Source organism: Nansenia antarctica (assembly GCF_963989245.1).
Source record: "Nansenia antarctica genome assembly, chromosome: 5".
In the NCBI taxonomy this organism is placed as follows: Eukaryota; Metazoa; Chordata; class Actinopteri; order Argentiniformes; family Microstomatidae; genus Nansenia; species Nansenia antarctica.
Genome location: NC_137690.1, coordinates 11,380,077 through 11,395,076, shown reverse-complemented (window position 1 = coordinate 11,395,076; position 15,000 = coordinate 11,380,077). Strand labels below are relative to the sequence as shown.

General features: G+C 47.9%; 1 protein-coding gene across 1 annotated transcript in view; it reads right to left on the bottom strand.

Moving 5' to 3' along the window:
• Positions 1–2,485, bottom strand: part of mef2cb (myocyte enhancer factor 2cb) — a gene marked incomplete at both ends in the record, with an annotated part of 34,751 nt that extends 32,266 nt beyond the window's left edge. The window contains 1 exon segment of the mRNA XM_080532028.1: positions 2,432–2,485. Within this exon segment, the coding sequence (XP_080388154.1) occupies positions 2,432–2,485 (54 nt within the window).
• Positions 2,486–15,000: the final 12,515 nt, after the last annotated feature.

Sequence of the window (15,000 nt, the reverse complement as noted above, 5' to 3'; positions counted from 1 at the left end):
CTATCTCTACTTTTCTTAATCTTCTTTGTTCCTTCCTCCCTCTCTCTCTCTTTTTCTCTGTCTTTCTCTCTCTCTCTCTCTCTCTCTCTCCCTCTCTCCCTCCTCTATCTCCCCCTCTCTCTCTCTCCCACCTCTCTCTCTCTCTCTCTGTAAGTGAACCCCGGATATCTCTGGCATCGATTCCCCTCAGGTGTCCTTCCTGTCTCCCTCTCTCTCCCTCCCTCGTCCTCAGGAGCCGGAGAGCCTGGTGCGACCGGTGAGCCCGGTCTGCGGTGGGATGGGGAGAGGAGGCTGAGATAAGAGCTGGGAGGAAGTGTGGCCGCTAGTGCAACACGATAGCCATAGCCTTCCCCAACCCCCCCCCCCCCCCCCCCCCGCCCCCCCCTAAATACTCCCTGACCTCCCCCGCACTCCCTGTCTCTTTGACACCTCCTGTGACTCTATAACAACCTGTTACTAATCTGAAGGACAGTGCTTCAGACAGACAGTAAATCCAGGAGTCGTTGTAAGTGTCTATTAAATAACTGTCTCTGAGTCATCAAGCTGTCATCTTCTCCTCCACAAACCCTTCATTTCCCATTCCCCTCTCTCTCTCTCTCTCTCTCTCTCTCTCTCTCTCTCTCACTCTCTCCCTCTCTCTCTCTCTCTCTCTCTCTCACTCTCTCCCTCTCTCTCTCTCTCTCTCTCTGTCTCTCTCTCTCTCTCCCTCTCTCTCTCTCTCTCACTCTCTCTCTCTCTCTCTCTCTCTCTCTTCCTTCCTTTTCTCTCCTTCTTCTCGCCACACTTCTCACTAACTAACACCCCAGCCACAGAGAGAAGTTGTGATGAGACGAGAGGCCCCTACCCCTTCAATTACCTCTTCAAGGGAGTCCAATCGATTTCTGACACTTTTTTTTTTTGTCACATCACAATGGCCGCCAAACGTGTGAGGAGAGTGAAATCGTAGTGTTTGTGTGTGCAGATGTCCTCCTGTGTCAAAGGCTCTGCAGGGTCACTGAAAGTGGTGTTTCTGGGGTTTCTAGGCCCATACAGAGTGAAGGCATGACAGGAGGGTCCGCAGACACTCCGATTTCAACGGCAACTCTAGTGGTAATAGGACAACCCTCGTCGCGGTAGATAATAGCCATCCATTCATTCCAATCACTTGACAGCAAGCTGAGGATAATGGTTCACAGAGTGGTGGGGACGGCCCCTGTGTGTCTGTGTGGGTGGGTGTGTGTGTGTGTGCGTGTGCGTGTGTGTATGTGTGTGTGTGTGTGTGTGTGTGTGCGTGTGCGTGTGCGTGTGTGTATGTGTGTGTGTGTGTGTGTGTGTGTGACCTATGGTGTAAGGGGCGTATTAAGAGCGTATGGATCCAATTGGACTGACAGGAAGGTGACAGAGTGTCGTGGTCAGAGTGTCGGTGGCCACGGGGTGTGATCGATTGGGGGGCCTTGAGGGCACGGAGGGAGAGACGACTGTCTTCGTCCATTTCCTGCTCGCGGACAGAGAGCAGAAGAAACTGTTGCCTACCTGAGTTGTATAAAGTTTTGTCTGTTTTTTCATTTAAGCGCCATAAATATAGCCTGCTGTTTTATTGGATCTGTTTAATGGTAGTTTCAGGATGTTGTTTATTTTATTGAATACACTTCATTGATCCCAAGCGGGTGGATATTGGACATAGGAAATGTTAGGCTGAATCATACTGACTTTATGTTTGAATGCCTTATGATTGAAGGCCGCCTGTTTTACCGGTACCTTCAGAGGAAAACTACAGGAGATCCGACGAGACCAGCCCAGCTCGGTCACAGACGTGCTGTGTCCGCCTCTGTGTCTAGCCTTTCCAGCCTTCTCTCAGCTCCACCCCTCCCAGCCCGGTCCCGTAGTGTGGTACATCCCTCCCTCCCCATCTCTGTTTGGTTGTTTGTTTGTGTTTTCACCCACCCTTCCCCACCGTTACCCCCCCCCCCCCCCCTCCTCCTCCCCCCTGAACAAGTAATATTCCACTGCCATGAGCTAAAGTGGGTGGCATGGTGTGAGAGAGGGTGTGTGAGAGTAGGTGCCACCAGTGTGTGTGGGTGTGTGTGAGTGTGTGTGTGTGTGTGTGGGTGTGTGTGTGTAGCTACCCTCAGAACGGACCGTTACATTTAAGAAAAACTACCCCTGTGCCCCCCCCCACACCCAAGGCAACCTAGAACAATCCCCCTCTTACCAACCCATACCCAGCTCCCCCCCCCCAACCCCCCCCCACACACCCTCACTCCCACCCCCACCCCCACCCCCACCCCAACACCATGATGACAATCAAAAAGACCTCCCTTTGTCGCCCCCTTCTCTCAGGCTTAAGTACATTAAGGCGTCCCCACACCCCTCCCCTCTCTCCTCCACCCCTCCATCCCTCCATCCCACCACCCCTCTACCCATCCCTCCTCCCATCCCCCCTGGGACTCACCTGTCTGTTGCGTTCATCCATAATCCGCGTGATCTGAATCTTTTTCCTCCCCATCGTCCCCGTCTTTTGTCTTCTCTCCTCTCCCTAAAGAAACGGATGCTTTCTTCCCTCGCTCTCCTTCTTCTTCTCCTTTTTCTTCTTCTTCTTTCGTTCCCTCAAACCGGCCTTTCCTTCTTTCTTCTCTTCACTTGCTCCGTTCAATTCAAAGACTCCAGCATCTGTACCTGCAAGAGAAGGAGAGAGAGAGAGAGAGAGAGAGAGAGAGAGAGAGAGAGAGAGAGAGAGAGAGAGAGAGAGAGAGAGAGAGAGAGCGAGAGAGAGAGCGAGACAGTGAGGGGGGAGAGAGAGGATAAGCATTAAAAGTGAAATGAAAAATGGCAAAAAAACTGAGAGAAAACTGTAGAAAGTCGCTTGATGGCAGCCACAAGGGAGCACGAAGAAAGACAAAGAAGAATCTGTCAACATGTTGTGAAAGCGCTGTGTTTTTCGCTGTCGATATCATGCAAATCAGGTTCTGTGCGTTTTTTCCCCGAGCCGACTATGAGGAGAGACAGCGCTGTCAGGATCTCGCCTCGTTCACAGAGAGTTTGACAGTGTTTTGGAAGTGCCGCATGCTTAAACGCTCTAATCACCCACAGTGTAACATTACCTCTAGCCTGAGAAATACATTTTGTTCGCCACGGAAAACAGCACCGTGTTGACAGAACGATTTCGTGGTACAACTTTTTGAGTCTAGTCTCCGAAACATTTCCAGAATTGCAAGACATGGATTCTGGATCTAATGTAGATGCAAACTAGTGTTGGCTGGTACAGCTGTACACCAAAAAGACAAAGTGACCTTTAGGACTATGGCAAAATACTTTTCTGATAAATGGACATCGTACAAAATTCCAACACGAACTTGTACACCAGGACCTAAACCAGCTGGACCCTGTGTGTGTGTGTGTGTGTGTGTGTGTGTGTGTGTGTGTGTGTGTGAGTGGATGCGTGTTTGTGGGTGTGTGTGTGTGCATGCGTGCGTGTGCGTGTGTGTGTGTGTGTGTGTGTGTGTGTCTGTGCGCCTTTGTGTGTGTGCATGGGAACATGGGGGTACCGGACTGCAAGTGTGTGTGAGGGAGAAGAACGCTGAGTGTGTGTGCATGTGTGTGAGCTCGGGTAAGCCAGCGCTCTGGTGCATCTCTCCAGAGTGCTAAAGTAGGCCAACCCAATCTATCTCGGGGAGGAGCAGAAGAACTGTTGTTGTGTTTTCTTTTGACAGTAGAGGTGATAACGTCCCTCGTTATGCAAATGAGCATCCCATTATTTAAGCTCAGTGCAATGCAGGGGAGCTGTCAACGCCGTCGCAGATATCTTTTTTTTTCTCCATCTACCCTCCTTTTTCTCCCCTCTTCCCTTCTTCTCTTTTCTCCCTCTCTGAACCAGATTTCCGGCACCTGGCAGCACGAGTCTGAGACATTGATGTGGAAGACGACACAGCTTCACCAAAAGACATGTCAGTGTCAGTGTCTCTCTCTCTCTCTCTCTCTCTCTCTCTCTCTCTCTCTCTCTCTCTCTCTCTCTCTCTCTCTCTCTCTCTCTCTCTCTCACACACACACACACACACACACGACACACACACTACCCTCCCCCCATTCTATGTATCTTTTTTGATCTCCCTCTAACCTGAATCCATGTATTTATTGAGTCATACGCATGATGAAGCACTGGAAAGCCCCCTACCCCCCACAGTGATCCTACTGCTATTCACTTGACCCCCTTTGCTTGAGCTAGAGGCATTGATAATGGATCTCTATCTATGGCGCATCAGGCACATACAGGTCTATTTCTCCAATATCTATAGTATCTGATCTTGCTCTCATTTGTTATTGGATAACAATTCAATACGAATGCTCAGCAACAGAGGGCACAGGTTAAAAAATAAAAATAAACTGTTCTCCTCAATGCTACTGGTTGGCTCACTAAGATCTGGTGGCTATCCCTCCAGAGAGTTAGAGTCTAGAGCAATCAAGTCAGTTTGATCCGATAGCCTGATACCTCCTAATTGTCTCCTGAAGGTTGACAGTTGCTCAGGTTTCAGATGTTGGGTACAAGACAGTGAAAATTAATACTCGACAGTTTGTTTTTAATAAGGCTTGTGGAAATCAGAAACGTAACAATTCATTAAAGCATTACCAATGAAACAGCGATATGATTCCATTAAAAAAAAAGTATAAATACTTTGTTAACTATGTGCCCAGAGATCCCAAACTATTAGTGTCTACTATCTATCACAACACATGAGCGTTGTGTTAACGTCTAACTAACGGTGTGCACTTCTTCACACCCTCGTGAGAGAACCATACTCATCTGACGACGGCTTGGAGCACCACTGCTAATGACAAGACCAAGGAACACAATGGAACACCACTGCCAACTGTTAGCAACAAGAGCAACAACACATTATAACACTTATGTTACAATCTAAAAGTAGGACAGCGGAAAGTTCACTGAAAAAATCTGTGTGAAGTGTTCACAGACATCTCAAAAACAAACGAAGCGCTGCCCAAAGACATCAAAGAAGCTCTACAGAATCATATGCAGATTAGCATAACGACAGAAAAGCAAAAGCATGTCAATCAATCGTACCTAGCGTACCTCAATCAACTGATGACAAGTGACACCACCTCTACGCCTACCTGAATGCTAAGCGCTAAGTGCTAACCGCTAATCGGGCGTCTGGCGATCCGTGGTGATTCCTACCTTCTGCCTCCTACGCTGCACCCCACTGGCTGAGAGCCATCTCAATGTCAACACACACTGGAGCAGCAACACCTTAGGGCCTTATGCAACACTAACAGTAAGACTAAAGCCCATGTCCTGAACATTTAATCCCGGCTTTGGCACCCAGCAGAAACCGACTCTGCCTTGCCTGTCTGTCTGCCTGCCCGCCTGCCTGCCTGAGGCCTGAGGTGAGATTCTGCTGCTTGGCCAACCCTGCACCGGTGATCCCCCCCCTTCCCCCCCCTCCCCTTCCTCTGGTGCTTACTCCCCCACTAACACGACAACACGAGGCACCCCCCCCACCCTCCTCCCCTCCCTTTTTTCCTTCACACCCTCCCCCGTCCCATATGACTGCCAGGCGACTCACTCCTCCCTGAGAGTACCAGAGCCTCCCCACCATCATCATCTCCCTCTTTCACTCCTTTCATCACTTGGTTCTTCTCCAGTCCTGGGCAGGGGATGGTTACTGACAGTAAGCACACCAGCCTCCCTACCTGACAGATTACCACACAAGCAGCATAATCCAATTTACCCCTCTGATGCCGCCCCCATGGACACCCTGCAGTCCATCCCGGAGAGGGAGAGAGAAAAATACAAAGAGAGAGAGAGGGATAAATAGAGAGAGAAAGGGACACATAGAGTGAGAGAGAGAGATACATGCACTGCAACAAGAGAGGACTATATAACACTGTCCACTTACACCCTCCAGATAGAGAGAGCACTAAACTGTGGCATTTCTCCCACTAGAGTGAGACTTAACCTTGCAAGTGTAAACGAGGTGAAAAAGTAGAGAGAGAGAGAGAGAGAGAGAGAGAGAGAGAGAGAGAGGGAAATGGAACAAAAGAAAGAAAGCAAGAGAGAGGGAGAGAGAGAAAGAGAGAGACCATAAGAACGACTAACAAGCTTTCTCTGCCACACTAAGCCAATTCACTAATCCCAAACCAAAGCATATGGAGAGAGGGCAATAGAATATATAGTGAGGGATGGGAAGGAGGAGAGACAGAAGGATTTTCTTTCTCTCTCTCTTTCTTTCTCTCTCTCTCTCTCTCTCTCTCTCTCTCTCTCTCTCTCTCTCCTCTCTCTCTCTCTCTCTCTCCCTCTCTCTCCTCTTCTAACCCTGTCTAATGGCGCGTCTGCGGTTCACACTAGTGTGGCAACTGAGGGAAGGCCAGCGAAGTCACTGGTAAGGTCAAAGGGGACATCACTGACTTAGGGAGAGAACGGCGGCCATGCCTCTGTCATGGGCCCAGACTATTAGAGCATAGAGTAACTAAGCTGACGGAGGGGGAATGAGAGAAGAGAGGAGAGTAGAGGAGAGGAGAGTAGAGAGTGGGAACGAGAGAGAGAAAGAGAAGCAGAAAGAGGGATCTTTGAACAGGCACCAGGCCTCTCAAGGGGGAGGGGAAGAGCTCTACCCACGACCCTCCCATCTGTTAAGCAGACGGAGGGAGAGAGAGAGAGAGAGAGAACGAGAGAAGGAGAGGGAGGGAGAGATTCAGCACATACTGTAGATCTAATGAGCCCTCGTTCACTCTCTCTTGTTTCTCCATCTCTATCTCTCTCTCTCTCTCTTCCCTCTCTCTCTCTCCATCTGCTCTCTCTCTCTCTCTTTTCAAAAGTGGAGCTGGGAGGGCGATAGGAACATACACACTCAGCGCACCGAGAGGCTTGATTCTAGGTCGCCTCCCTCCCCAGTGTTTAGTCACTAAAAACGAATATACAGCTCACAACGCGTTCTTCACGTCCTAATAGACGGCCCTATGTATACTCTGAGTGCTTGTTAATGTAGCTTTGTCATTGAGGACACAGAAGACCGCAGCAGCTAGCGCATCAAAAGGAGAGGAGAAAAGAGGAACATTATCTGGGAGTCTCATCCTCAGCTTTAATTCCTTCTCTTTCAAAGACAGCTGCATGGTTCAAATCAAGGCCTTTTGTGAGTGATAGAGAGGGAAGGAGACAGACAGAGAGAGAGAGAGAGAGAGAGAGAGAGAGAGAGAGAGAGGAGAAAGAGTCAAAAAAATAATGTTTCTTTCATTCCAAGAACAGAAGTTGTTTCCATCATCAGCGATTCGTCGTCTTGCGTGTGTAGAATCGTGAAGGACAGCGCTGAACTCCTGAAACCAGTTCCGCGTTCATGTGAAGTACCTTCACACAAATATGTGCTGACGTGTTATATTTTTTTGTTTTTCAAACTTAATTCTAAGTGTGCTGTTGAGACTTGGGGGAGGGCGATTTATCATGAAAGAATTGATGGTGTGTTTTCTCTTCCTAGAAACCCCACCTCGCCCGGCAAAGCCTCCTCTCACAGCACATCTGCAACACATTTAGTAATAGCATGTGTCTTGAAAAAAATAAATCCTCGTAGGAACCTATCCTCATAGGAAATGCGGTTTGCAAGGATTTGAAATAACATATTACACTGCAAGTAAGTAAACCTTTTAGGAGGTGTATGGTACATTAAATAAACCCTCTCTCTTTTTAAAATAAACTCCCATTTCCTTCAAGAGGGGGGAAAAAAACATGCTTTAATATAGTTTCCGAACAATCTGAATATGAGTACACACACACACACACGCGCACACACACACACACACACACACACACACACACACAAACACACACTCTCTCTCTCTCTGGGCTCCGTTTCGCATGAGCATCCCTGTCATGTATTTCCTCTTAATCCTAACAACATTATACATTTTTTTCGCATATTCAGGGCACTGTTCAGATGTTTTCTCTTATAAACCTGTGTTTGTGTGCAGCTGTTTATCTCTTGAGCCAGAATGGAGGTGTGGGAACGAGAGGGGATCCAGCATGGTGGCCGGGACTGGGGAGTGATGTACCGGGTCTCATTGTGTCTCTAATGTCATTACAGTCGGTGACTCCTCTGTGTGGCACGTTGCGCTTCACCGTCTGTCAGGGCCAGATAGGCAACGGTGACGAATGACTATCACCCGCTCTCGCTCCCCCTCTCCCTCTCCCTCTCCCCCTTTCCTCCTCCCCCTCTCCACGTCCTCTATGAGCACACAGAGGAGAGTGACCTAAACCTGGGTGATAGCCCATGCGTAGGTGGGCGTCTGGGGTGGGTGAATCTGACTCATGGCAGGTATTAGGGCTAATTTAGCATGTTAGCAGCTAACGAGATTAGTGGGAATGTACATCTGGGATTAGAGCGATACCGGTGTATAATGTGTTCAAACATTCTGTTTTTGTTTTGCTTTTAGTCAAACTTCAAATTGGAGAGGCTATGGAGTGAGTGAGTGAGTGAGTGAGTGAGTGAGTGAGTGTGTAGGTGTAGGTGTAGGTGTGTGTATGTGATGTGTGATGTGTGTGTGTAGGTGTAGGTGTGTGTGTGTGGGGGTGTGTGCGTGCGTGCATGTGTGTGTGAGATATTTATCTCCCTCCCTGTCTCTTTCTCATATTCCCATTGGATCATTAGCAGACATCGCAGACATTTGATTTTGAAGCTCTCCCACATCAGCCACATCAAGAGGAGAGAAATATCTACTGATGAGAAGGAGATACATCTGTTCAGTCTGACATTGATTGACTTGACTGGCGTTAAAAAGGTAGAAGCACTAGAAGCATCGCTCCATATGATAACTACCCCCTAACTACCTACCCTTCCACCACCACCACCACCTCCTCCACCCTAATCTGACTCAGTAGACAGCCCCCAAACCCCTCATTCGTGGCGCCCTCCCCCCGCAATTGCCCCCAGGACCTCGATGGACAGAAAGACAGGAAACACACGCGCAGCCCGCTCAGCGGAAGGACGTGACATCAGCAGCCACAGACAATCAAAGGTGTAAAGGTGCTTCCTTCCCTAAACTGCTCCAGAGAGCAACAAAATGGGAACCAAAACTCCTTGCGCCCCCCCCCCCCCCCCCTCCGAAAAACAAGAAAAGAAAAGAACAGAACTAGAATAAAGGGATCGAGAAAAAAGGGTCGTCTGAGGCTTTTTCGCCGACCTTGGCCAACTCTTGGGGATTTGGGAGAGCGATCCAGATTTACTGGACTTTGTGTCCTCTGAAACACAACACTTCTACTCGTCTGTGGCACCAGGCCCTTGTCGTCAGATGTCTGGGAGAGATCTCTCCAGCAGAGCCCTTCAGGAGAGAAAAAATGAATCATCCAACCATTTGATCTGGATTTCCTCATGATGCAACAACAGGACACGTTGTTGTGATTGTGTAACCTAAACAGGGAGAACAAATAAATAAATCTTCTCTTCTATTACTGCAAAACATTTCTCCCAAAATGCCTGTTTAGCCTTCGCAAAAAAAATGTCACTCCACTAAAAAAAACTGAAAGGCCGCTTGGTGTAAAATGATGGATGAAGTGCATTTCTGTACGGCGTAGTCGGGTGAATAGATCCCCGTTCGAGGCGTTATGGTAGATTAAAGCATTACAGGAGAAAAAGTAGCGTTTTTATGTATGCATTACAGAGCGTGCTTTCAGCACCTTAAGTGCAATGGCTTGCCTCCACACAAACTGCAATCAAGGGGAAATTGGTTGAACAGCTCCAAACTGCAGTACATCTCAGCCCATCAAAGAGTAACTCCTTGAGAGAGAAAAAAAGGCAGAGGCCTTCAAAGTGTTTCAAACAGATGGGGAGAAAAATAAAAGTTATAGGGAAGAATAGTTGTCGACTTTGTTTGTGTTTGGGACTTTGTTTGTGTTGATCTGTCAGCTTTTACAAGAGGACAGTACCATACCTGACGTATCAATCGAAATAATTGCCACTGACTTTTCTATACAGGTTATATGTTACGTGAGTCAATGGTGAATTTCCTCCAAATCAATGCAACTGTGCAATACATGCACAACTATGCTCCTTATGACACCATCGCATTCTATTATTGGACCAATGGAAACCAATTTTCAACACAGCGGGGTTCTCTTTCAACTCAGTTGTGCACTGAGAGAAAAAATACAACCTCCTAACCTTTCACAGAGCGAGAGAACAGTACGGTAATAATGGGGGCTTTTAGAGTGCAGAGCTGCATTATTATACTGTTAGGATTTGGTAGAGGAGGAGGATGAGGAGGAGGAAAGGTGGGGGACAGGCAACAATTTGGGCAGCTGCGGCTCTCACTCAGCACCTAGCAAAACAGCGGCCTCGGGTCCTTCAGAGCCGCAATGGAGACAGGTAGCCATCCGTCAGAGCCAAAATGGAGACAGGTGAGAGCCGTCTTTCCATAGCCGGTTGCTGACTTCCCCCAAGGACGAAAGGGACTTGACACAATGCGTCAACCCCCACACTGCGTGAAAGGAGGCCAAGGGCTGCAAAAGCTGCAGCTGCTGGGCTGTACGCTAGCAAGAGAGCTAGCGAGCGTTCAAGAGGGAAAAAGCTGGCGGACAGATACTGACTCCCTTTTGATTGGAGAAGCCAGTATGCTCACATCCTACATGTAGGTAGCCTATAGTACATACAGTACTACTTGTTCTATAATAGTGGATTATGATCAACATCGAGGCTATGAAAAATAACCAATCATCACTAGCAAAACAGCAGTTAATGAAGCGAATCGGGGTAGCAAGCCAATATTAGATCTTTTTTTTTCATTGAATATTGTGAGTTCAGCAGTCATTTTCTGGGGGGGGGGGTGAGGCTGTCTGAGTATAGGGTGGACAGTAGCTAAGAAGTAGACAACCACCCTGACTAAACTGGAACACAAACACTGCTGTGCCCAAAGTGGAAAGAGGGCATCAGATTCAAAGAGAAGCAAAAGCAGAAGTAGCGTGCACCATGATTTGGTGAGGCCCCCGGAAAGGCCACAATGAATCACCCTGCTGTGCTGTGAGCATTCAGTCTTTCCATGGTGTGAGCAATGTAGTGGAGTGGAGAGGACAAAGTAAAATAATCCTTGTTCTCTCTCTCTCTTCCTCTCTCACTCTTTAATGTCCTCTTTCTCTCTCCACTCTCTCTCTCTCTCTCTCTCTCTCTCTCTCTCTCTCTCTCTCTCTCTCTCTCTCTCTCTCTCTCTCTCTCTCTCTCTCTCTCTCTCTCTCGGTGGTGAAGCCCAGGTGCGAGTAAGCAGTGCTGGGTGGATGGAGGGTGGTGAGATGGTACAGTACAATGGTCTGGAACATGGAAGCAGTTTAGGTTGCGGTGGTGGAAAGGGCCAATGTTCAAAGTTGAATCATGTTGCTTCAGTTTCGGCTGCTCCCTCCGATTCTTTCTCTCCCTCTCTCTTCACCTGTCTCCCTCTCTAGTTCTATCACTCTGTTTCTATCAGTGTGTGTGTGTGTGTGTGTGTGTGTGTGTGTGTGTGTGTGTGTGTACGTGTGTCTTATTCCCTCCCCCATTCATTCAACCCAAGCATGCACATCTGTGAGGGGTAGTGATTTTCAGCATGCGTCCGACCACTGTCTCACACATCACATGTTGCCACATGCAGGGCCCAGGTGCAACCACCTAAGAGCCACACATTGCTTGACTGGAACAGATAGTACACACACATGCAAACACGCGCACACACACACACACACACACACACACACACACACACACACACACACACACACAGGCACGCACGCACACACGGACGCACAAACACTTTGATTATCACTGCAGTTAGTATAGAGTTATTTACTTAATCTCATAAAGATGATGATATAGTAAAATCAACATAATTAATGAGCCATTGTGCTTAATGACACTGAGAATGGAAAAATGGGGTAAAAAGAGAATGGCATAGAAGTAAAACTGTACACGCATCTTCCTTCAGTGACTACCCCGCCCCCATGTTAACAGCCTGAAGCCATGTCACTAAGAACACACAAAGCACTGACATATTCACCCAATTATGTTCTTCGCCAACGATGACAATGTCTTGTGATGTTAGCAATTTTTCCTCAGAGCATGGGGCGCTGTTGTGTTTGTGTATGTCTGTGTGTGTGTGTGGACACACACACACACACACACACACACACACACACACATACACACACACACACACACACACACACACACACACAGACACACTCATACACAAACACACACACACACACACACACACACACACACACACACACACACATACACACACCAGACAACATGGTTAGACAATCTGCTGATGATTCCATCACACTTTTTTTTTTTTATCTTAGCATTCTAATCAGCCTAATTAAAAGCTTTGTTCATTTTGAATCTCTCATGACAATTTGTTTCACTCTACCCTACAGCGGTGGCTGTGTGAAGAAGAGAAGAGAATTAAATGTGATCTTCTGACAGCAATTATTAAATGCTCCCTCCTGGCCTCAATTAGGCCCTGCGGGGCTAATGCTAACGTAGCTAACAACTCTAGAGCGCGGGTGCCAGCTTGCCTCCTATTCACTTTTACCAGCTTCTCTTTGTCACTTTTTTCTCTCTGGTATAGTAAGTGATATATTGTACTGTTATCTATTCAGGATGTGTTCCTATGGAAAACTAAATACCAACATTTCCCCTTTTTATTCTATTTACCGTAAGCAAGTGAGGAAGATTTTTTTTGTTGTCGCAATTTTGCCATATCAGCATATTTGGGTAACCCACAGATATTGCACCATGAGTTATCATACCATTTTTGGAACATATTAACATAAGCTATAATACATCTAGGGTATTGCTCCATAGGCAGTTGTTTATAGAGCCTGAACTGGGATCAGTTAATAGGCTACTGTGCACCCTCCCAGACCTTGTCTTCAGAGACACATGCACGCTAGTGAGGCGTGACATATTGAGTTAACCTCTCTGAGACCTCTTCTCTGCACTGTTCACACATATGTTTGTTATGGTACCAGAGGGGGGCGGGGTCTCTTGGGTTTAGAGGCGTGAACAAATCAATGAGGTAGGCACTGGTCGTGGACAGAGTGAGTCTGGTGAGTGTGTATGTGTGTGTGTGTGTGTGTGTGTGTAGATGCGTGCGAGCGTGTGTGCGTGTGAATTTGCGCCATTGTTGTTATGTGGGTGTCCTAGGTTAAGATTGCCCTTAGGAAAGTGTCATGACAACCCCTCACATCTGGCTCCCATGGTAACAGGATAGCCAACTTAATACTAAGCATCACTGCCAAGATGGGCTGGCTAGACTGTCTGTAACCAGGGAATATCAATCCACTACCCTAACAGACAGGGTCATGTGCCAAAAAGCTTTATCGATCCGTTTATTTCTGTCTTTGCCTCTGTTGATGTGCATCTTAGTATTGTGACATAATGATTTCCTGTTGTGTGTACTGTGTAGTTCATTTATTTGTTATATTTTGTAATTCTGGGATACTTGTCCTTCTTGTGGTGCCCTTCGCTCCTTTACGTAGAAGGTGGGTCAAGCCTCTGTGTGTGTGTGTGTGTGTGTGTGTGTGTGTGTGTGTGTGTGTGTGCGTGTGTGCGTGTGTGTGTGTGTGTGCGTGCGTGTGTGTGTGTGTGTGTGTGTGTAAGTTCCCGTTAAACTACACTGATAATAAACAATATTGCTTCGCCTCTACCCGTTGTTGTAACATTAGAAGTGGATTATTCCTCCCAGGCTCGCTGCTGTAAGGCCAGCGAGCCACGGCCTCGTACTGAGCCTGTGCACAGTGAGAGGGTAATTTGCACAGAAGTAGAAGGTTGCACACTTCAACAAGGATGTCCTTCATAAATTCGACCTTCTGGGTTTTTTTCCCCAGTCCCTGTGCTCCGTTAGGAAACCGAGTAACCTAGATCGCTTAGTGGAGACAGAGAGAGAGAGAGAGAGAGAGAGAGAGAGAGAGAGGAGGGGGTGAGGGGGAGGGAGAGAGAGAGGGGGGGAGGGAGAGAGAGAGAGGGAGAGAGAGAGAGGAGAGAGAGAGGGGGGGGGAGTGAAGGGGAGGGAGAGAGAGAGAGAGAGAGAGGGAGAGAGAGAGAGAGAGAGAAAGAGAGAGAGAGAAAGAGAGAGAGGAAAAAAAAGTCTCCCTTGTTCCCTCCCTGGCCTGTCGGAAAAACTGTGCTCCAATCTGCTAGCATGATGTCAGAGTTCCTCTTCTCTTTCTCCAACGACCGCAAGCTGATTGGACTGATTATTGGTGAGCATTGTTGCCCTGTTGACGTTGCGCATCATTAAACCACGATTGTTCCCGTTGGTGTTTGTTTAAGCAGGGCTGGTGTAATGTTTCGGGCAGCAGCCACATGTATACACACACATATACACACACACACACACACATAAAAATCACCCACACACACCAACCACACATGCTCGCACACATGCACGCACACACAGACACACACACGCGCACACACATGCATGCACAGACACACACACACACACACACACACACACACACACACACACACACACACACACACACGAGAGAGAGTCATCCATTATGTAGGTTCTCCTTCAACGTGGTGTTTCATTTCAAAATTGGCTACAATAAAGATATACCTTTTTTAAAACATAGAGAGAATCAAAACCAACAATGTCAAATTTCATCTCCTCCAGTTAAATAACTATATTTATACATAGTTTAACAAACAGCTCACCTAAAAAAGCCCCATCAACACACAGTAGCCGAGCTCCAGCCTGCTCACACACCACTTTAAGGGCCCCTAAGGAGCAACAGTAGCAGGGTGTGTGAATGTGAGGGTAAAGGTTGTGTGGAGTGTAGAAAGCAGTCTAGCGGGTGGGAAGGCAGGAGGGCGGGCGGGGCGGGTGGGCGGGCGGGCGGGCGTTGTACCTACAGATCACTCTCTGTTTAGGGGAGTGGCCCCTCTACCAAGGCCAGACCTGGGCCAGACCCAGACCAAGTCTCTCATTACCCAGCACTAGCTGCCTCTCTCCCGTTTGGAGTGGTTTTGGGGGGTGGGGGGT